Source organism: Mobula birostris, chromosome 2, assembly GCF_030028105.1.
Source record: "Mobula birostris isolate sMobBir1 chromosome 2, sMobBir1.hap1, whole genome shotgun sequence".
NCBI classification, from domain to species: Eukaryota; Metazoa; Chordata; class Chondrichthyes; order Myliobatiformes; family Myliobatidae; genus Mobula; species Mobula birostris.
In genome coordinates, this window is record NC_092371.1 from 170,752,972 (window position 1) to 170,777,659 (window position 24,688).

General features: G+C 41.3%; 1 protein-coding gene across 1 annotated transcript in view; it reads right to left on the bottom strand.

Moving 5' to 3' along the window:
* Positions 1-7,591: 7,591 nt before the first annotated feature.
* ddx43 (DEAD (Asp-Glu-Ala-Asp) box polypeptide 43) overlaps positions 7,592-24,688 on the bottom strand; it is a 78,935-nt gene continuing 61,838 nt past the window's right edge. The window contains exons 13-17 of the mRNA XM_072280388.1: positions 20,742-20,851; positions 12,277-12,415; positions 11,779-11,866; positions 8,415-8,552; positions 7,592-7,860 (exon numbers count right to left, since the gene is read on the bottom strand). Of these exons, the coding sequence (XP_072136489.1) occupies positions 7,852-7,860; positions 8,415-8,552; positions 11,779-11,866; positions 12,277-12,415; positions 20,742-20,851 (484 nt within the window). The 3' untranslated portion in view covers positions 7,592-7,851. The remainder of the gene's footprint in view (positions 7,861-8,414; positions 8,553-11,778; positions 11,867-12,276; positions 12,416-20,741; positions 20,852-24,688) is intronic.

Consider the following 24,688-nt stretch of genomic DNA (forward strand, 5'->3'; position numbering starts at 1 on the left):
CCTGGGATTATGGAGGAAATGGAAAACAAGGATGAGAGGTTTAAAATTAAGGTGGGTTGAACTGGGAGCTGACAGCAAGCACACAAAGGATGAGTCTAAGAGACTTGCAGAATAGTTTGGGGCAAGATGATTTTAAATAAAAGTTCAAAAGTAAATTTATTGTCAAAGTGCATATGTCACCCTAAGATTCATTTTCTTGGTGGCATTCACAGTAAATACAAAGTAATATAGTAGAATCAATGAAGATCTATATACAAAGAACAGCAAACGAGCAAAATCAGAATCAGGATCAGGGTTATTATCACTGGCATGTGATGTGAAATTTGTTAGCAGCAGCAGTATAATGCAATGCATAATATAGAAGAAAAAACAAAATAAAAATAATAAATAACTAAAACAATTACAGTATATGTATATTGAATAGATTAAAAATTGTGCAAAAAACAGAAATACTATATATTAAAAAGGTGGGGTAGTGTCCAATTAGGACTCGGATGGCAGAGGGGAAGAAGCTGTTCCCGAATCGCTGAGTGTGTTCCTTCAGGCTTCTGTACCTCCTACCTGATGGCAACAGCGAGAAGAGGGCATACCCTGGGTGCTGGAGGTCCTTAATAATGGCTGCTGCCTTTCTAAGACACCGCTCCTTGAACGCTGGTACCCAAGATGGAGCCAACTAAATTTACAATCCTCTGCAGTAGCCCACCTCCCCCCCTCATCCCAGACAGTGATGCAGCCTGTCAGAATGCTCTCCATGGTACATCTATAGGTTTTGAGTGTATTTGTTGATATACCAAATCTCTTCAAACTCTTAATGAAGTGTAGCTGCATCAACATGTTGTGACCAGGTTAGATCCTCAGAGATCTTGACATCCAGGAACCTGAAACTGCTCATTCTCTCCACTTCTGATCCCTCTATGAGGATTGGTATGTGTTCCTTCCTCTTACCCTTCCAGAAGTCCACAATCAGCTCTTTCCTCTTACTGACATTGAGTACCAGGTTGCTGTGGCACCACTCCACCAGTTGGCATATCCTGTACACCCTCTTGTCACCACTTGACATTCTACCAACAATGGTTGTATCATCAGTAAATTTATAGATGGTACTTGAGCTATGTCTAGCCACGCAGTCATGTGTATATAGAGAGTAGAGCTGTGGACTAAGCACATACCCCTGCGGTACGCCAGTGCTGATCGTCAGCGAGGTGGATATGATATCATCACTCCGTACAGATTGTGGTCTTCTGGTTAGGAAGTTGAGGCTCCAATTGCAGAGGGAGGTACAGAGGCCCAGGTTCTGTAACTTCTTAGTTAGGATCGTGGGAATGATGGTAATAAATGCTGAGCTATAGTCAATGAACAGCATCCTGACACAGGTGTTTGTATTGTCCAGGTGGTCTAAAGCCGTGTGAAGAGCCATTGAGATTGCATCTGCCATTGACCTATTGTGGAGGTAGGCAAATAGCAATGGGTCCAGGTCCTTGCTGAGGCAGCAGTTCATTTTAGCCATGACCAACCTCTCAAAGGATTTCATCACTGTAGATGTGAGTGCTACTGGGTGATGGTCACTAAGGCCGCTCACATTATTCTTCTTGGGCATTGGTATAATTGTTACCTTTTTGAAGCAAGTGGGAACTTCTGCCCATAACAGTGAGAGGCTGAAAATGTCCTTGAATACTCCCATCAGTTGGTTGGCACAGGTTTTCAGAGCCATACCAGATACTCCCTCAGGACCTTACACCAGTAAATTGTGCAAATACAAAAAGAAAAAGATAATAATAGGTAAATATGTAATAAATAAGTGTTAACATGAGTTGTAGAGTCCTTGAAAATGAGTCCATAGGTTGTGGAATTAGTTCAGTGTCGAGGTGAGTGAAGTTATCCATGCTTGTTCAGGAGATTGATGATTGGGGGTAAACTTTGGAAAATCTTGGAGTTAGGTAGTGGCTTTTGTGTAAGTTAGTATTTCAGGTTCTAACTTTTCATCACAATTGGGAGAAATTGAGAAAGTAAGCATGTAAGTTGAGAAGGGGCATTGTGGGGCAAGCAGAGGGAATGTCTGTAACAGGATGCAGACCAGGAGAATCAAGGTGATACTGATGCTACTTGAAAGAGGATAGTGAGGACTTGTTCATCATAGCTGATCTGTCTGGAGGAGGAGTTGAGAGAAGGATGAATGAGAATAGAAGCAAAAAATGGACTGCTGGGAAACTGAGATGGAGAGCAGAGTAGTTTCTGGAAGTCTGAAATAAAAGAAAATGATGGAAATGCTCATTAGATCTATCATTATGTTCTATGTTCTCTGAGGTCAGATAGCATCTGTGCTGAAAAGTCTGTCCACCAATTGTTGCCTGACCTGATGGGCATTTCCAACGTCAGTGGTTTCTTTTTGCACATGTCTACAGAGGAGGGAATGGAGGAAGCCAGCTGACAAGGCACCAGGGTAGTCAAGTGTGTAGTTATAAAAGGCACAGATGTGAGTTTTAGCACCAGATGAGATGTGGAGGGTCAGGGTCGGAGTTAGAGGTGGGAACAGATTGCCTCAGCAAAGTACACAGGTGCAAAAGCTCATTTTGGAGTTAAATAAGATACAGGTTGCACACAGCTTGTTCCAGCCTCAAGCAGATACTAGATAGATGGATGGATTTAGTAGTAAGGTAATAATGACATTTATAGCAGTGATCAAAGGCATGGCACATTAGAAGAGCAGCACTGCATCCTGAACCAGGGTGAGTGGCTAAATCTAATAATGTCTGCTTTCACTATTATTAATCTACTGCCCAGATATGACATGGACTGGAAAATACAAGCCTGACATAAAAAGTGCACATTTCTATCTATTTCTTGCTGGAAATAAAATATACAATGGCCACCTTTGTTGGTCCAGGTCCACTTGTACCAATGCAAGCTTGACTAATCTCCTTTGAATCCTCAGTTTCTATTTTCTATTCATGTAACTATGTCATAAGTGCAGCAACAGGATCTTCTGCTATTTCCCTACAAGTTTCTAATTTCTATATATAGATACTTACTTACTTCTGTTTATTGTACGTCTTGCGTTTTTGGTTGGAAATGAAACAAAACTGAACACAGTGTAGCTCCCCAGCTACATGAGATCTACTTTGGGTTCACCAAGATATCTTTGATATACTTTTAAATATAAAAAGCAAATAACCAGTTTGGTGACTCTTGGGATGTGGTTAAAACAGTTACTTTGCCTAAATATGATTCCAACCTTCATTAAAATCTTTATTTATTACTGATAGTGAATAATTGAAACTGACCTTACATGTTAGTTTGTATGTGAACCACTGCATTAACAAATGATTCCAGATTGTCATTACCACAGACGAATGGCCTAATTCTACTCCTATGTCTTATGGTCTCAGATTAAGACCACAAGACATAGGAGCAAAATTACACTATCTAGCCCATTGAGGCTACTCTGCCATTCCATCATGGCTGACTTATCATCTCTCTCAACCCCATCCTCCTGTACTTCTCCCTGTAACCTTTGTCACCCTGACTAATGAAGAACCTATAAACCTTTGCTTTAAATATAGCCTTTCTTTAAAGATTGAAGATCGTTTAATATCATTTGTATTGTCATTTCCAGTACACACGTGTAAAGGAGATGAAATAATTGTTACTCTGGATCCAATGCAGCACAAAAAAAAACCACAATAAGATAAAGAACACAATAATAAAAAAAAATAACTACATAAGCAAGTGTTTGTACAATAGATTATTTGTATGTCTATAAAGTGATGCTAAGAACAGGAGTGTCTGTACACAAGGTAACTCTGACAGAAAATGATAAGGTAGTAGTGGTGGGGGTGTGTGGAGGCATTGGTTAGTGGGCAACGGTGTTGATCAGCCTTACTGCTTGGGGAAAGCAACTGTTTTTAAATCTGGTAGTCCAGGCGTGGATGCTGTTTAGCCTCCTCCCTGATGGGAGTGGGACAAAGTTAGTTACATTGCAAATATATAAATTCCTTAACCTTAAATCTTTTCTGCTCACCAGGAATACAAGTTTGAGTGCCAGTTCAAAAGTTAAATAAATATAAGAAATATTTCTGGACGTAAAGAGAATAAGTGGGTTTTGGTTGTGATATTAGCCCGTACACCGAGTAATTGCAGATTACTGAAGCTTCAATGAAGATAACACGGTAAAGTATGCTCCTGGATCTGATGTGGTCTCATTTAGCACTTGATGTTTTAACAACTATACAGCTGTTCACTTTTTTTTAATAGATACACATCGTAACATTCACCATTTCCCCCTCTCAACTGATTTGGCATTTCACTGAATTGGTGTAGTGACCCCATTAGGTGCACTTCCGTTCAAGCCATTAGTGAGGGAAGCTAACCCAAGCCATAGATTTGCTAGGAATCCCCGGAACTGAATGAAGAAATGGGTCATGACTTCATCTAGAGAAGTGAAGGGACATGAAGGCACAGCATGTTGGCTACAGAATTAGAACCAAGACCCAAGCTTCAACAGCAAACTTCCCCTACCCAACTTTTGGTGACTGCCCAGATTCCAGAGAATACATTGGGCTCTGGAACACGGTAGGTTGGTAATCAATGCAGGGATAACTTCACTCAACATTACCATTGAAATGTCCCCACAACTTATGGACACACTTCCCAAGGACTCTTCATCTCAGGTTCTCAATATTTATTTGTTACTTTTCTTTTTGTATTTGCAGAGATTGTTGCCTTTTGTACACTGGTTGAGCGCCCAAGTTGGCGCAGCCTTTCATTGATTCTATTATGGTTATCATTTTATTATGTGTTATGCTGCCCTTGATGCTGCCCTCTGAAGGTAATTTTACATCGTCTGTCTACTCTCAGTCTGCACTTTAGGATCTTTCCCGTCTATTTCAAAATGAGGGGTAGCTGTACCCAGTGCCTTGGCCTAACTTCAGTAGGCACACAATAGGCATAGTTACACAGCTCTTTGTTGGACCTTGCTGTGCACCAAATGCCTGGTTCATTTCCAAGAAAACCTTAGTAGCCATCCTTCAGAAAATCATTGGGTATGAGTTCAAGGTTCAACAAAACTCCAAGTAAGTTTATTAGCAAAGTATATGTTACCATATACAACCCTGAGATTCATTTTATTGTGGGCATTCATAGTAAATACAAGAAATAATAAATCAATGAAAGACCAGCCTAACATGACAAACAACCAATGTCAAAAGGCAAAATTGTGCAAATCCAAAAAATAATTATAATAAATAAATAAGCAATAACATGAGATGAAGACCTTGAAAGTGAGTCCATAGCTTGAACTCATAGGTTGGTGAGTCCTAAGCGTTGGGATGGACGGTAGTTTTTGATGGGCTCTATATCACGGACTCTTTGGGGGCTTTTGTTATTGATTGTATGGCAGGGAGGGGGTCAGTGCTTGCTGGTGCAAGTGGAGGTTTGATGCTTCTGCTGTTGCTTGTGTGTGTGTGTGTGTGTGTGTGTGTGTGTGTGTGTGTGTGTGTGTGTGTGGGGCTTTGGGGTTCTGATGTTTCTGTCATTCACCTTGGGCTTTTTTGTTTCGTGGAGGTCTGCAAAGAGCAAGAACTTCAGACTGTATAATGTACACATTCTCTGATATTAAGTAGAACTATTTAAACCATTTCTGAACACGAGATGAAGAGTCCTTGAAAGGGAGACCACAGAGTGCAGGAACAGTTCAGTGATGGGGTGAATGAAATTGAAAAAGTTATCCCCTCTGGTTTAAGAATCATATGGTTGAGGGGAAATAACTGTTCCTGAACCTGGTTGCGTGGATCCTAAGGTTCCTGTACCCCCCTTCTGATGGCAGCAGTGAGAGGAGAGATGGCCCAGATGGTGGGGATCCTTAATGATGGAGGCCACTTCCTTCTGACAGTGCTCCATGTCATGTGCTCAATTGGGGAGGGATCGTGAGGGAAAGGGGGCTTTACCAGTGATGTACTTTACACTCTAAATCATAAAGGGAGGGAAGAAGGGATGGATAGATTCAGAGGACAGAATTTTGCATACCTAATTAAAGTTGTGTTAAGGAAGGTGAAGAATCTACGTACTGCAGAACACCACAAGTGCCAATGTTGTTGATGATATGCACTTTCAATTCCCCTCCAGCAAAAACTCTCAAATTTAAGTCTAACAGTTGCAAAAAAAAAAAAACAGAAAGGGAAGTTGAAAAAGTACTTTGAACAGAATTTAACTTTCAGCTTGCTGAACAGCATTTCCTTGACAGAATGTAGGAGAAGCCACAGGGTAAAAATCCCATTCTACTTCTGTGAATGATATCTGGGTACGTAATGATAAATTTTTGGCTTGACTACCAAGTTGTGGAAGTTCCTGAACCAGCGGGGATAATTTAATTCATCTCAACACTGAACTGATTCCACAACCTATGGGCTCACTTTCAAGACTCTACAACTCATGTTCTCAATATTATTTATTATTATTTTGTTTTTTTTAGAAAATATTTGCACGATGTGTTGTCTTTTGTACATTGGCTGTTTGTCTTTGTGTGCAGCTTTTCATTGATTCTATTGTGTTACTTTGTATCTATTGTGAATGCCTACATGAAAATTAATTTCAGGGTAGTATATAGTGACATTCAGTACTGTATTTGTCAACACCGAGTGGAGAGTGAGTTTGTAGATCTGACACACTAGTTCAGGAGCCTGATAGGTTGAAGGGCAGTAAGTTCCTGAACTTCATGGTCAAGCCAGAAATTCATCATTATTTAGCCAGGTATCATTCACAGAAACCAAATAGGTATTTTAACCTCCTACATTCTGTCAGGGAAAGGCAAAGGTGAAGCCCCTTGGGAGGGGTGTGGTACAGGTGGTAGAGGACTGCCAGGGGCTGGGAGTGGTGCGGGTGTAAACACACTCAGCCCTGAGACACCAGGCAAGGTCATTTGATCTCAAGCAATTGGTTTACTGATCATTACAGAATGTATCTATGGTGATTCCTGCTCCCTCCCCCCTTTCCTAACTATGATTCCCTACCCCCTTCCCACTCTCAGTCCACAAATGACCAATATCAATATCAAGTTTATTATCTCTCACATATGTCATGAAATTTGTTTTTGTGGCAGCAGCACAGTGCAATATATAAAATTACTACAGTACTGTTGCAAAAATCTTAAGACATCCGAACTTTATATACAAGACTGTACATATACAGTAATAATAAATTTACTTTGAACTTGAACTTTGGGTTAAGCTTAACCTTCTAAGATTACTGAACAGATGAATCAGTGGCGACATACTCATATTCAAGCCTGCGCAGAGCCTGTTCATTGCTGAAGCAAGGGAGGTTGATTTACATACATTAGGCATTAATGTCAGGTCTTATCCAAAGCACAAAATGAGACCTTAGTCAATGCAGCACTGGTTCCTACAAACTCCACTTCTATAATGCAATATGCCAAATGCATGAACTGTACCAGCATAAGGATGTATTATGCTACATTAGGAAATCTGAACACAGGATGCTCCTGAACCTTAGATATAACAGATTATACACTGACAAGTGTTTTTAATATGAGTTTATGTTTATTCACCTTTGAATAATATACAATAACTTTCCAGAAAGCTAACATCAAGATACAGGGACAGCACCTCTGCCATAGGGTGGAACTACATCCACCACCTTTGGCCAAGGAGCAGTCTCGGTAGAAAACAACATGTTTACCAAAAAAAAAATCATCCAAAGAAAATATTTTCAAATAGTGAAAAGTGAAATGTAGTGTTCACATACTTTGGGCTAGGGTCTGGATAGGAACTTGCATTTTCCTGTGCAGCAGAATTCAGGTTTTATTTTTCCATTATAATAGATTACAGGGTCATCACGTTAGTTTCTCTGAAAAGATAAAAATTTGTATAAATTATCCCAATGTTTGGCTTTAATCAACTGAAACTCAAACAAGAGAAAATCTGCAGATGCTGGAAATCAAAGTAATACACACAAAATGCTGGAGGAACTCAGCAGTCCAGGCAGCATCTATGGAAGAGTAAACATTTGATGTTTTGGGCCAAGGCCCTTCATCAGGAGGGGTCTCAGCCCAAAACGACGACTGTTGACTCGTTTCCATAGGTGCTGCCTGGCCTGCTGATTTCCTCCAGTATTTTGTGTGTAGCAACTGAAAATGCTTGCTTTTAATATTCACTATCATTCGACGTAATTTTGAAGAAAAATAATCCTCAGATTTTTGTTTCCTGACTTATTTCTTTCACTGAGAAAGACATCTTTCCCAGTGCAAGTGCCACCATCATTAGTCGTACTACAGTAACTTGGTCAGAGACCATCACTAACAATTAGCAAAAACAAAAGATTCAAATATTGAATCAAGGAATAGCCTGATTTTTAAAGATGCATGAACACAGAACAGCTGGAATTGTGATTACTGATCTTACTTTGTTCCAGTCCCTGCGGCCACGCCTGTGGTCTCTGTGCCTTTCATTAGAGGAGGCTGCCATCTCCCGATCGTACTCCTTCTTCATTCTGTCCTGTTTGTACCTCTCAGCCATCATCAGTAACTCTACAGGAACTGGCTGCACGTGAGAAGTTATACAACTAAACAGGGTTGTGGTAGTGAAGCAAGAGAACAGACTCACATGGCTGACAGAGACGCATAGACAGGACTACAGCAGCTTACTGCATGGAATCCCTCCCAGCCATCTAACAATCTCTTTGACATCCTACCATCAGGCAGGAAGTATTGCAGCATTAGGTCAAGGACTATTAGGATAGGAAACAGCTTCTTCCCCCAGGCCATAAGACTACTGAACACCCTGCCACCACCCAAGTCTCATCATGTGTGAAGCTCCAGAAGCATTTTATTATTTACTTTTTAACTTGAGTCATAAATGCACCTTATGCTAAATGTCAATCTTCTAGAATATATTTTATTATTTGTTAACTTATTTGTGATAATATTACTTTATGTGTTGTGTGTGAGCAATATGTAATGTGCTGCGCAATTTGATCTGGAGGGAAGTTGTTTTGTTTGGTGGTATATATTTATATGGTTGAGTGACAAATGAACTTGAATCAGACCATTCATTCTGACTGATCTACATCTGTGTTTATAGTCTACACCTTTCCCATACCACTGTGCTATCCTTTCAGTAAACTTATTTATCTTTTTGTCTGTTTTCATCTTAACTATTAATCACGGTAGCAAGCTCTTCTAATTCAAGATTCTTCCTAATCTTGAGTTAAAGCTTGTGTCCATTGGATTTATTAATTGCCATATTTTTTTTTACAGCCAGCTGGTTGAGTAATATCGCAACAATGACCTTACACTCAACAGCAGTTAAGACAAAAGAACTGATTGTGAAATGCAAGGAGGGGAAGTTGGGAGAACACACACGAGTCCTCATTGAGAGGGTCGGCAGTTGAAAGGATGAGCAGTTTAAGCTCCTGGGTGTCCACAGCCCTGAAGATCTATCCTGTGCCCAACATCTTGATGCAATTATGAAGAAGGCATGTCAGCGGCTATACTTCATTAGAGGTCTGTGGAGCTTTGGTATGTCTGCAGCACATTTTCTACAGAGGTACTGTGCAGAGTATTCTAACTGGCTGCATCACAATCTGATGTGGAGGCTCCAATGCACAGGGTCGAATAAAACTGCAGAGAGTTGTAAACTCAGCCAGCTCCATTACAGGCACTAGCCTACCTACCATCAAGGACATCTTCAATAGGCAATACCTCAAGAAGGCAGCATCCATCATTCAGGATCCCCACCATCCAGGACATGCCCTCTTCTCATTACTACCATTAGGGAGAAGGTACAGGAAACCCAAGAGACTTGCTAAATGTTTTAGGAACAACATGAACATTTCCGGAAGGGTCTGTTCTGGGACCTTCCTCTTTGTGATTTTTATAAATGACCTGGATGAGGAAGTAGAAGGGTGGGTTAGTAAGTTTGCTGATGACACAAAAGTTGGGGGTGTTATGGATAGTCTGAAGGGTTGTCAGAGGTTACAATGCAAAATCGATAGGATGCAGAACTGGGCAGATGGAGTTCAACCCAGGTAAGTGTGAAGTGCTTCATTTTGGTAGGTCAATTTTGAAGACAGAGTATAATATTAATGGTAAGACTCCTGGCAGTGTGGAGGATCAGCGGGATCTTGGGGTCTATGTCCATAGGACACTCAAAGCTGCTGCACAGGTTGACAGTGTTGTTAAGAAGGCTTAAGGTGTGTTGGCATTCATCAACTGTAGGATTGAGTTCAAGAGACTTGAGGTAATGTTACAGCTATACAAGACCTTAGTTAGACCTCACTTGGAGTACTATGTTCATCTCTGGTCACCGCCCTACAGGAAGGATGTGGATACTATAGAGAGAGTGCAGAGGAGATTTACAAGGACGTTGCCTGGAATTGAGAGCATGCCTTTATGAGAATAGGTTGAGTGAACTTGGCCTTTTCTCATTGGAATGATTGAGGATGAGAGGTGTATAAGATGATGAAGGGTCTTGATCGTGTGGATAGCCAGAGGTTGTTTCTCAGGGCTGAAATGGCTAACATGAGGGGGCATGATTTTAAGGTGCTTCGAAGTAGGTAGAAGGGGGAATGTCAGATGCAAGTTTTTCCACACAGAGAATGGTAGGTGCGTGGAATGCATTGCCAGTGATGATGGTAGAGGCAGACATGATAGGGTCCTTTAAGAGACTCTTAGATAAGTACATGGAGCATAGAAAAATAGACAGCTATGTGGTAGGGAAATTCCAGGCAGTTTCTAGAGTAGCTTACAAAATTGTAGGCTGAAGGGCCTGTAATACACTGTAGATTTCTAACATCTTCCCTTCTACCATAAGAATTTTTGAATGAACCATGAACCTCACTAGTCAGTTTTAAAAATATTTCTTATTGTAATTTATTGTGATTTTTTTTTGTATTGCACTGTACTGCTGTCACAAAACAACTATTTCATGATGCAAGTCAATGAATTAATTAATTAGAGATATAATGCAGAGCAGGCCCTTCTGAACCAATGAGCCGCACAGCCCAGCAACCCACTTATTTAACCTTAGCTTATCTACAGGATAATTTACAATGACCAATTAACCTACTAACTGGTACGTCTTTGGACTGTGAGAGGAAACCAGAACACCTGGAGGAAACACACGTACTCATGGAAAGGACGTACAAATGTTTTATAAATAGTGCTGGAATTAAAACTGAACCCAGATGCCCCGAGCTGTAATAGCATTGCGCTAACCACTACACTACCATGACGCATTTCATCAATGAATAATATCAGTGATATTAAACCTGATTCTGATTCAGTCGCCTTTGGTTTCCCTCATAAATTGAACCTTATTCTGAAAATCTAACCAATCAAACCCTTTCATAAACTCATGTCCTCTATCAGGCCACCCTTTGGCCTTTAATGCTGGATACATTCTATTCAGTTCACCACTCACCATGACTGAACTATTTAATGAAAAGTTGGATTGGATGATTTGCTAGTGCAATCCCAACTGAAAGGATTTTCCTTTATCTCATGTAATGTGATATGATCTTAAGATGTGAACATCTTATGAAAGATGAGGTGTAGAAGATACTTCAAATTGCGTTAAACGTAGATCTCTCTTTTAAGCTTTTCAGCCATAAATTGGGGCATCATTTCATCCAAACTCATTCAGTTTGCAACTGGTGCTCAGCATACACTAAAACAAAGCCCATTCACCTGCTCCTGATGGAATAGGAAAGCAAGTCGAACTGACCAATGAGTTACTGAAGTGTAATGCCAACAGAACTAAAATATACCTGACTCGATCGTTCCAGAATTCCAATCAACTCAGCAGCAAATCTCCAGTTGCTTCTTGTAACAAGTGTTATAGCTTGTCCCTTGCGCCTGAAAAGGGAACAGAATACATTTCAAACAAAAGTGACTCCATAAAATTCCGGGGATCTGCATGAAGTACTGGGAAGTATACAGCATTGAAGGAAGCTTACAACTTGGCCCTGTGAAAAGTAAAAGAGCCAGTAATTGCTCTTGGTCAGAGGGACAATGGGCTGGCGTTTTCACACAAATAACCTAGGGGAATTAGCTGGTAGTAAATACAAGATTAAGTGAAGGACTGGATAACCAACCACAAACACAAAATACTGGAAAACCTGAAGAGCTCAAAAATGCTGGAGGAACTCAGTGGGTCAGGCAGCATCTATGGAGGGGTATAAACAGTCAATGCTTCAGGCTGGCACCTTTCATCAGGTAACTCAGGGTTGGAACCAATGTCCACAGCAGCACAAACCAATACCTACCCTGCTCTGCCGGTCCGTCCAATTCTGTGCACGTACTCTTCCATATTGCGAGGAAAGTCAAAATTGAATACGTGTGTGATATCATGCACATCAAGGCCACGCGAAGCAAGATCTGTTGCGATAAGAATTCGAACTCTGCCTGCAGGGAAGAGGAGCTTGCAGTCATTTTGAAGAAATCAAATGCATTTCCGAAAAACCCCTCCCTCACTCCCACCTCACCACACACACACTGGACTCAGCCCTCAACCCCTCCCACCCCACTCCAGACTCTGAACCCTACTCCCACTCCCCAGCAACTTTGTGGATTCAGTCTCTCTTATCATGTCCATGCCATTTCCTGACCCAGTGCCCCTGAGCTTGGTTCCCTGTCAACAGTCGTCTGACAGGTTTCTGATGCTTTGTTTATGTGACACCAGCAACTCATCACCTTTTTGTGGCTGCTCAGGATCAGATACACAAGGTGTAACAGAGAGTGGATATCGGACCTCTGGAAAACAGGATATCGGAGCTCTGGAAAACAATGGTGAAGGGATAGTAATGGGGGACAATGAAATGACAGATGACCTGAATAAGTATTTTGCATCAGTCTTCACTGTGGAAGACACCAGCAGTATGGTGGAAGCTCATCCAGGTGTCAGGGAGCATGAAGTGTGTGAAGTTACCACAACTAAAGAGAAGGTTCTAAGGAAACTGAAAGGTCTGAAGGTAGTTAAGTCACCTGGACCAATTGGCATACATACCAGAGTTCTGAAAGAGGTGGCTGAAGAGATCGTGGAGGCATTAGTAATGATCTTTCAAGAATCACTAGATTCTGGAATGGTTCTGGAAGACTGGAAAATTGCAAATGTCACTCCACTCTTCAAGAAGAGAGAGAGGCAGGAGGAGGAAACTATAGGCCAGTTAGTTTGGCCTCAGTGGTTGGGAAGATGTTGGAGTTCATTATTGAGGACGAAGTCTCAGAATACTTGAAGCCACATGATAAAATAGGCCATGGTCAGCATGGTTTCCTCAAGGGAAAATCTTGCCTGACAAATCTGTTGGAATTTTTTGTAGAAATAACAAGCAGGATACACAAAGGAGAATCAGTTGTGTATTTGGATTTTCAGAAGGCCTTTGACAAGGTTCCACATGAGGCTGCTTAACAAGCTACGAGCCCGTGGTATTACATGAAAGATTCTAGCATGGATAAAGCAGTGGCTGATTGGCAGGAGGCAAAAAGTGGGAATAAATGGAGCTTTTTCTGTTGGCTGCCGGTGTCTAGTGGTGTTCCATAGGGGTCTGTGGTGAGACAGATTCATTTTACGTTTCCATTCTGTAAAAGGGCTCGATGGTTTGGAGTTTGTCAAATGAGCGCAAGATAGTTTTTTGCAGCAAAACATAGAGGTACCAACTACAGAAGGGGCAGTGTTGGATCTCCTGTTAGGGAATGAGATAGGGCAGGTGACGGAGGTATGTGTTGGGGAGCACTTTGGGTCCAGTGATCACACTACCATTAGTTTCAATATAATTATGGAGAAGGATAGGACTGGACGCAGGGTTGAGATTTTTGATTAGAGAAAGGCTAACTTTGAGGAGATGCGAAAGGATTCAGAAGGAGTGGATTGGGACAATTTGTTTTATGGGAAGGATGTAATAGAGATAAGGAGGTCATTTAAAGGTGAAATTTTGAGGGTACAGGATCTTTATGTTCCTGTTAGGTTGAAAGGTTGAAAGGAAAGGTTAAAAGTTTGAGAGAGCCATGGTTTTCAAGGGATATTGGAAACTTGGTTCGGAAAAAGAGAGGGATCTACAATAAATATAGGCAGGTTGGAGAAATTAAAAAAGCTAAAAGAAGATATGAGGTTGCTTTGGCAAGTAAGGTGAAAATAAATCCAAAGGGATTTGGATTCAGTTATATTAATAGCAAAAAGATAGTGAGGAATAAAATTGGTCCCTTAGAGAATCAGAGCGGACGGCTACGTGCGGAGCCAAAAGAGATAGGGGAGATTTTGAACGATTTCTTTTCTATGGTATTCACTGAGAAGGATATTGAATTGTGTCAGGTAAAGGAAACAAGAAGGGTAGTTATGGAAAGTATGACGATTAAAGAAGAGGAAGTACTGGCGCTTTTAAGGAATATAAAAGTGGATAAGTCTTCAGGTCCGGACAAAATATTCCCTTGGACCTTGAAGAAAGTTAGTGCAGAAATAGCAGGGGCTCTGACAGAAATATTTCAAATGTCATCAGAAACGGGGATGGTGCCAGTGGATTGGCGTATTGCTCATGTGGTTCCATTGTTGAAAGAGGGTTCTAAGAGTAACCTAGCAATTATCGGCCTGTGAGTTTGACGTCAGCAGTGGGTAAATTGATGGAAAGTATTCTTAGAGATGGGATATATAATTATCTGGATATTCAGGGTCTGATTAGGAACAGTCAACATGGATTTGTGCGTGGAAGGTCATGTTTGACAAATCTTATTGAATTTTTTGATGAGGTTACCAGGAAAGTTGATGAAGGTAAAGCGGTGGATGTTGTCTATATGGACTTCAGTAAGGCCTTTGACAAGGTTCCACACGGAAGGTTAGTTAGGAAGGTTCAATCGTTAGGCATTAATATCGAAGTAGTAAAATGGATTCAGCAGTGGCTGGATGGGAGACGCCAAAGAGTAGTGGTGGATAACTGTGTGTCAGATTGGAGGACGGTGTGTAGCGTTATGCCTCAGGGATCTGTACTGGGTCCAATGTTGTTTGTCATATATATTAATGATCTGGATGATGGGGTGGTAAATTGGATTATTAAGTATGCAGATGATACTAAGACAGGTGGCATTGTGGATAATGAAGTAGGTTTTCAAAGCTTGCAGAGAGATTTAGGCCAGTTAGAAGAGTGGGCTGAAAGATGGCAGATGGAGTTTAATGCTGAAAAATATGAGGTGCTACATTTTAGTAGGACTATTCAAAATAGGGCATACATGGTAAACGGTAGGGCACTGAAGAATGCTGTAGAACACAGGGATCTAGGAATAATGGTGCATAGTTCCCTAAAGGTGGAATCTCATGTGGATAAGGTGGTGAAGAAAGCTTTTGGTATGCTGGCCTTTATAAATCAGAGCATTGAGTATAGGAGTTGGGGTGTAATGTTAAAATTGTATAAGGCATTGGTAAGGCCAAATTTGGAGTATTGTGTACATTTCTGGTCACCCAATTATAGGAAAGATGTCAATAAAATTGGGAGAGTACAGAGGAGATCTACTAAAATGTTCCCTGGGTTTCATCTCCTAAGTTACAGAGAAAGGTTGAACAAGTTAGGTCTTTATTCTTTGGAGCGTAGAAGGTTGAGGGGGACTTGATAGAAGTGTTTAAAATTATGAGGGGGATTGATAGAGTTGACGTGGATTGGCTTTTTCCATTGAGAATGGGGGAGATTCAAACAAGAGGACATGAGTTGAGAGTTAAGGGCAAAAGTTTTGGGGTAACATGAGGGGGAACTTCTTTACTCAGAGAGTGGTAGCTGTGTGGTACGAGCTTCCAGCAGAAGTGGTTGAGGCAGGTTCGATGTTGTCGTTTAAAGTTAAATTGGATAGATATATGGACAGGAAAGGAATGGAGGATTATGGGCTGAGTGCAGGTTGGTGGGACTAGGTGAGAGTAACAGTTCGGCACGAACTAGAAGGGCTGAGATGGCCTGTTTCCGTGTTGTAATTGTTATATGGTTATCTGTCAATGATTTGGATGACGGAATTGATGGCTTTGTTGCAAAGTTTGCCAGGTAGTATGAAATTAGGTGGAGGGGCAGGTAGTTTTGAAGAAGTAGGCTACAGAAGGACTTAGAGAGATTAGGAGAATGGGCAAAGAAATGGCAGATGGAATAGTGTCAGGAAATGTATGGTCATGCACTTTAATAGAAGAAACAAAAGGGTTGACTTTTCTGAATAGAGAAAAATAACCTGAGGTGCAAAGAGACTTGGGAGTCCTTGCAGAGGATTTCCTGAAGGCTAATTTACAAGTTGAGTCTGTGGTGAGGAAGGCAAATGCAATGTTAGCATTCATTTCAGGAGGACTAGAATATTAAAGCAAGGACATAGTGTTGATACTTTATAAGGTCTCACTTTTGGTATTGTGAGTAGGTTTGGGCCCCATATCTTAGAAAGGATGTGGTGAAACTAGAGAAGGTTCAAAGGAGATTCACAAAATTGATTCCAGGATTGAATAGCTTGTCATATGAAGAGCATCTGATGGCTCTAGGCCTGTATTCATGAGAACTCAGAAGAATGAGGGGTGACCTCATAGAAACTATCGAATGGTGAAAAGGCCTTGATAGAGTGGATGTGGAGAGGATATTTCCTATGGTGGGAAAATCTAAGACCAGAGGATACAGCCTCAGAATAGAGGGCTGTCTTTTTGAAATGGAATTGAGGAGGAATTTCTTTTGCCAGAGAGTGGTGAATCTGTGGAATTAGTTGCCACAAGGAGCTATGGAAGCAGAAACTTATGTATATTTAAGGGAGAGGTTGATAGATTCTTGATTGGTCAGGGCATGAAGGAATATGGGGGGAGGGGGTGGAAAGGTAAGAGATTGGGGCGGAGAGGAAAAATGGATCAACCATGATGAAATGGTGGACAGACTCAATGGACCAAATACCTAATTCTGCTCCTATATTTTATGGTATTATGGAAATACATTTGATCGACACATTTCACTGTGTTTTTATGTATACCTGAAAAATAAAGCTAATCTTTATAAATCATTACTGTTCTGAAGAAATGGTGGCTGGTGTGAGGACTAATGAGAAGGCATCTCAGAGTGCCATGGGAAGAGCTGAGGTCTAGCGTCGATCACACAATACTTACCTTCATAAATAATCATAGTATCATGGGGTAATAAGATCTGGGAAGAAGTTAGAGGTTTAACACACTCTTCATAATCAGTGCCTATCAACTCCTAACTATCACATCAATAAACTACCACTGCTAAAAATTTCACCACAAGCAATTATTCAGTGGGTCTAGTCCTATATGACATAGGAACAGAATTAGGTCATTCAGCCCATCATGGCTGCTCCACCATTCAACCATGGCTGATTTATTTTCCTTCTCAACCCCATTCTCCTGCATTCCTCACATAACCTTTAAAGTACTTACTAATTAAGAAGCTATTAACCCCCACTTTAAATACACTCAATGACTTTACATCTGTGGCAATGAATTCCACAGATTCACCACCCTCTGGCTAAAGAGATTCCTCCTCATTTGTGATGGAGGGCACTTTGTAAACAAACACACTAACTCACTCGTCATTCTGCTGTCTTCCCTGGTGTATTCTCAGAATGGGGTCACTGCTTTGCTGCTGCTTATGCATGGGAGGGGAGAGCTGGGGGGGGGCTTTCGGGTTCTAACTGTCATTCATTCTTCGGGGTACTCCTCTGTTTCTGTGGATGCTTATGAAGAAGAAGAATTTCAGGATGTATATTGTATACATTTCTCTGACATTAAATGTACCTATTGAAACCTATTAAACTGAGCTGATGCACTTGAGTTGACGTTATGGTGCCTTTCCTGGCATACACAGCTGAAGTATTCAATTTCTTTAGTAATTGGGATGTGCAAGTGTGTATATGTTGTTTGTATATTGAATTTCAGATAGATACTTCTGTTGATTTTGTCGTATGATTGTAACTACATTGTGAGGTGCATCATATTCTAATTCACGTTTAGTCTCAAGTTACCTTTGTGGGTAATTAAAAATCAGGGTCTTTGCTCTCAGTAAGAGGGAGATCAGGGCTGCCAAGAGTTCACACTGGACCAAAATAATATGGAACTATTATTGTGTTTTCTGGTAGTTATCTTTGGCAATTTTCTTTTCAATATTTTTGCTAATTTTTGTAATTTTTATTTTGACACACCCAATAAACACCCTTACACGAAAAGGCTAAGTGACTCCAGCCAGTTTTCCTATAGTCACAACCCAAAATCTAACATTTCTTTTTTAAAATGGACATCCTTGTATTCTGAGACTGTGCCCTTTGGTCCTGGACTTCCTTACTGTTGGAATCATCCTCTGCATGTCCACTTAATCTTCTAAACCCCACTGAGTACAGGTCCAGACCCATGAAATGCTGTTCATATATCAACCCTTTCAAACCCAGGATCATTCTCGTGAACTTCTCTGGACCCTCTCCAATGCCAGCATGACCTTTATTAGATATGGGGCCTAAAACTGCTCACAATACTCCAAATGCAGTCTGATCAATGCTTTATAAAGCCTCAGCATTTAACTTCAGATTTCCGATTTTCCTTCCATATTCCCTTGAAGCTTTAGAGAGGGTGCAGAGAGATTTACTAGGATGTTTTTTGGATTGGTGATCAGTTCTTATGAGGACAGGTTGAGTGAGTGAGGGTTTATTTCTTAGAAGCAAAGGACAAGAGGTGACTTGATAGAGGTGTACAAGATGATAAAAGGCATGGATCGAGTGGATAGCCAGAGGTTCTTTTTTCCAGGATGGAAATTGTTAATAGCAGGGTGCATAATTTTAAGACAATTAGAGGAAAGTGTAGAGTGTGTTGAAGGAGGCAGATAAAATAGGGACATTTAAGAAACTCCTAGGCACATGGATGATATCAAAAATGGATGATTTTGTAGGAGGGAAGGGTTAGATTGATCTTACAGCAAGTTAGAAGGTTGGCATAACATAGTGGGCTGAATTGCCTGTATAGTGCAATAGTGTTTTATGTTCTCTTACTTTCCGGTGATGTCATCTACAGACTTGTTATATCACAATCAGATTATAAAATCTCCTGGCTTTTGACTCTCCTCCTCTGCTCTCATCACATCATATCCTAGGTTCAGGATCCTCACCCTTCCCCTGCGTCGTCCACACCACAGCTCCTCCAGAATCCGCATCCTGAAAATTCTGCCTTCCTAACTCTCACACACAGACTTCAACATCATAGCCTCCCACAGCAAACAATTCCTCAGACCCAGCAAAGGGGAAGTAATACAATTTGTCAGAATACTTTATTTACAAGAATATTCCAAAGCACTATAAAGAATATTAATATTAATGGTGACTCTTGGCATTGTGGAGGATCTGAAAGATCTTGGGGTCCATGTCCATAGGACACTCAAAGCTGCTGCGCAGTTGACAGTGTTAAGAAGGTGTATATTGTGTTGCCATTCATCAACCATGGGACTGAGTTCAAGTACCGTAAGGTAATGTTACAACAATGTAAGACCTTGGTCAGACCCCACTTGGAGTACTGTGTTCAGTTCTGGTCACCTCACTACAGGAAGGATGTGGAGACTATTGAGAGAGTGCTGCCTGGATTGGAGGGCATACCTTATGAGAATAGGTTGAGTGAGCTTGGCCTTTCCTCCTTGGAGCGAAGGAGGATGAAAGGTGACCTGATAGAGGTGTATAAGACATTGAGCGGCATTGATCATGTGGATCGCCTGAGGCTTACATAAGGGGGCACAGTTTTAAGGTGCTTGGAAATAGGAACCAAGGGGATGTCAGGGCTAAGTTTTTCACATAGAAAGTGGTGGGTGTGTGGAATGCACTGCCAATGGCAGTGGTGGAAGCGGTTACAATAGGGTCTTTCAAGAGCCTCTTAGATAGGTACATGGAGCTTAGAGAAATAGAGGGCTACGCACCAGGGAAATTCTATGCAGTCTCTAGAGTAGGTTACATGGTTGGCACAACATTGTGGTCTGAAGGGCCTGTAATGTGCTGTAGATTTCTATGTTCACCCAAGAAAGGGCTGTGTGAATAGATGGGGCGGTCAGAGATAAGGAAGATTATTTGATCAGTGCTTTAGCAATACACCTAAACTGTGCCAACAACCCAACCTCCTCTCAAATTTTTTCTTTAAGTTAAAATAAGTATTGAGACAACTTGGGGCTCTTTTAATTGCTCTCCATTGAGTTCGGGAGAGACTAGAACTAAAAGCCACGGATTAAGTGTAATGGTGAAATACCTAAGGGGAACCTGAGGAGGGACCTCCTTCACCTAGAGCAGGCGGTGGGAGTGTGGAATGAGCTGCCAACGGAAATGGTGGATGCAGTTTCGATTTCAACATTTAACAGAAGTTTGGGCAAGTACATGGATAGGAGGGGTATGGAGAGCTATGGTCCAAGTGCGGGTTGATGGGACTCGGCAGAATAACATTTTGGCATGGACTAGATGGGCCAAAGGGCTTACTTCGGTGCGGTAGTGCTCCAATAATCTGTTCTTGAGTTTGGTTACATGACATAATTTATGATCACTGTTGGGCATCCTCACACACTTGGTAACAAGTTAACAAATTCCACATTATAAGGTGAGCAAGGGAGTATCACAGAAAGAGGATGAAAAATAACAAAGCTAAATCTAATCATTTTGAGGTTCAGCAACTGCTCAGTTTTCCCCTAAAGGTGCATAAATCCTATGTAATGGATAAATACATCAACCCAAAATGATTTGTGACATCAGAAATCATCCTTTAACATACCTTCTTTGAAATCATTGAGTGCCTGTTCTCGGTCACACTGTTCCCGATTACCGTGAAGAGACTGGACTGGGATCCCCTGGAGGCTGAAGTCACTTGATAAGTCATCAGCTCTAGAACAAGATAAGTTTACAACATCAATCCTTCTTCATAAAAAAAAACTCCGTCAAAAAAAACTCAGTGGTTCTGCATGCCATCCTATTGAAAATGTGAACAAGTGGTAGTACAGTTTCACCCGCACTGACCTCCATTGTCAAGAACTCTGCACAGGCTAATTGATAATTCACGGCAGTATTGGTTCCATCATTTTCTTTCTTGGGTAAAATACTAAATGTTAAATTAACAAACATTTGGTTACTTCTTGCCATATTGGGGCTAAACATTTGTCCTCATGGCACTAACACTGAAAGTTCCATTGTGGATCTTGAGGCATCTGTATCTCTCCCAACCCTCTCCACATGATGAAATTTACTACCACTTTCAATACACCAGCATGGTCTCTGATCAGTTGAAGAAAAAGGTAAGATCATGACCTGCGCCTGGCATTAAACTCTTGGTGCGCCAGGCTGCAGTGCCTTCATCTCTGTTTCAGAGGCCTGAACTACTTATAGTAGGCATTTCATGGCACTGGACAAAATACTACAAATGTTGTCTGCATAACCTATCGGCGAAGGGAACCAAAATCAGTGTCACCTCTTGGGCCAGGATTCCCAACATGGAGCCCCTGATTTCTCTCCATTGGCCACATCCCTCACATGCCCTGGACATCACTTCTGAAACAGACACTCCTGAGTCCTATCGTGGAAGTTGGTTACCAGAAGGGTGGAGAAGAAGACTCATAGATGTGTCTGAGGACCCTTTTGAGCACTTTGTGGTTGAAGGCCAGTTATCCCAGAGGTTGGTTCTGCAGGTGTTGAGGAAAACAGCAATCCCCAAGTCAGACACTGGTTCCCAGTTCAGAAGTCTGTATGGATGGGAGTCAGGAGGGCCTGCAATTCCCCAGATTACCAGGGTTATAAGTCTGCGCAAGTCTGGAAGTTGAAGACCGAAGGTCAAATGCATGACTGACAAGTCCTGGGGTCAAGACCTGAAGTTAAGACCTGCGATCAGTGAATGCTGGGGTCAATATCTAAAGATTGACAAAGCCTGGAGGTAGAAAGCCCTTAAGTTGAAGACCGAAGTTGGTGTGTTCAGAAGTAGTGGCACAAAGGCTGAAGCCCTGTGTTAGCTTGCCCAGAAGTAGAGGCCAGTTATTTATGAGGTTGCGAGGTCAAGGACTGGAGGCCTGAAAGCAGTTTTCCTGGGGCTGGAGGACCGGGCGTGTGAGTGGGTAGGAGGGATGAAAGAGGCTTGTTTTGCTGTTGTTTTGTTGCTGTGTTCTGTGTTGTTATGCTGAGTATTGTGGGCATGCTATGTTGGTGCCAGAATGTGTGGTGACACTTGTGGGCTGCCCCAGTATATACTTGGGTTCTGTTAGCTGTTAACACAAACAATGCATTTCTCTGCAAGTTTCGATGTGCATGTGACAAATACACTAGGTCATAAAGTGCCCATGATCCTAGCCACAGACTGCCCCTTCTATGTAATGGACAGTGATTTCTATACCAGCCTCATCAGCCACCTCAGAATCTAGAAAACTAGAGAGGAAGTAAGTGATCCTTGAAACTGATGGACTGCTCAGAAGAAAGGAAAGAAAAGAAATAAAGATCAGGTGGTGAAGTCCTGCACACAGAAAGAAACACTCATTCTGATCTTAAAGCAATGTGAAAGCTTATCGATCAGCTTTCTTGTAAAGATTTAAAGACCTTTCTAAAAATTAGCTTTGTCACATGTATAAACCAGCAACTTCACTGCCACAAGAGAATTCCATTTTATCTACAAGAATCGAGTCTTTCGAAAGATTCATTAGAACCATATCACATTTAATGTTTTGATTCAGTAGAAATGAGACAAAATATTCTGTACAATTAACAAAAAGTCATAGTTTATAGGAAAATCATTTGCAAATAGGGACATCACAGGCATAGTTACCGGCTTTTCCCTGATACAGGTGTCCCCTGCTTTTCGAACGTTCGCTTTACGAAACCTCACTGTTACGAAAGACCTACATTAGCACCCCGTTTTCACTTTCAGAAGGTGTTTTTACTGTTACGGAAAAAAATCAGCGCGCGCTCCCAACAGCCGCTCTCCCCGGATTTGGAACTGCATTCTCGCCGGCACTGCTTAAACACATGCCTGTGAGCAGTCGGTTGCAAGATGAGTTCTAAGGTATCAGAAAAGCCTGAAAGAGCTTTTCCGTTCGCTATTGCATTCAGTTTCGATTGTTATCCTTTCCTCTTCCAATTGCATCAGCTCTTCATCTATCAGTTCTTGGTCATGGGATGTCAAAACCTCTTCAACATCATCTTCATCAGCTTCCACAAGTCAAACTCACTTTGTCCTTACTTCGTTCACCACGATCAAAACGCTTAATTATGTCTAGTTTTACGCTAACTGTAACACCCTTACGAGCTCTTTTAGGCTCTTCTGATACCTTAGAACTCATTTTGCTAACGGCTGCTCACAGGCACGTGGTTAAGTAATGCCGGCTAGAATGCAGTTCCATGGGAAGAGCTTGGCTGCTCGGGGCGCGTGGTGCCTTTTTTCGTAACAGTGAAAACACCTTCTGTTAGCGAAAACAGGTAACTAATGTAGGTCTTTTGTAACAGCGAGGTTTTGTAAAGTGAACGTTCGAAAAGCGGGGGATACCTGTACTCCCATTTTTCTGAAGAGCTGGATTGGGCTGTAGAATTGTTATTTTGCATGTATTTTTATGTAATTTTACTTTCCTATGCTGGTATTTTTTATATAATCTCCTGAATATATGTAATTATTCAGTAAATTTTCCAGTAATTACAATACAGTTGCCTCTGCATTTTTCTGGAAACTTCTTGGTTTCATATAACAGTGCAGCACAGGAACAGGCCCTTGAGCCCACAATGTTTGCTGAACCATTTAATTAGTAATCGAATAGTTATCCATTCTGCCCACACAATGTCCATATCCTTAAATTTCCCTAACATTTATGTGCCTATGTAAACATCTCTTAAAAGCCCTTAGAGCAGCGGCCTCTACCACCAGCCCCAGGCACAGCATTCCAGGCATCCACCACTCTGTGTAAGAAAAATCTTGTCCCTCATATTTCCTTTGAACCTACCCCCTCTCACCTTAAATGCATGCACTCTGGTATGAGACAATTCCACCCTGGGAAAAAGATAATCCTCTCTATCCATGCCTCTCAACCTTATAAACCTCTATCAGATCTGCCCTCAGTCTCTGCCACTCCAGACAGAACAACTCAAATTTGTTGTTATAGCACATCCCCTCTAATCCAGGCAGCATCCTGCTACTTGAATCTGGCTACTTTATTGTCTAAATGTTATCAATGGAATTTCTGTTCATTTCTAGTCTGGTATGAGAAGACCATGACTACTTTCTAGTCTGCTCTTTAGTTCTTTCTGGCCAACAGTTAGAAGAGCAAAGTAGTATCAAGAGAAATACAGTCTACAAATTAGAGAATTTAAATGAATCAGGGGCAGTGGAAGTAGACAAACCAATTGTCTTTGTTCTTGCCATGCGCTTGAAAGAGATGGAGGCTGCCATTTTGTGAAGTTGCTAACTTTCATCTTGTGAACTGTTTGAGAACTGACCTTGCTCTGGGATAATCTAATTAGAGCAACGAAATGTGGACACAAGGAGTTTCTGCTATTGATCTGTTAAACCCAAGACCATTCTTAGATAATCTGTGTGTAAGGGGTTTCTTCTTTTATGTTACTGCATAGGCTAATTAAAATGGCTTCTCCGTTATGTTATAATTGAAATGGCTTCTTTGTTATGTTAACTGCTGAGAAAGTTCTCTTGCTAGCAGTTTGTTTGGATTATGTTACTGATAAGAGGGTGAACGAACCAAT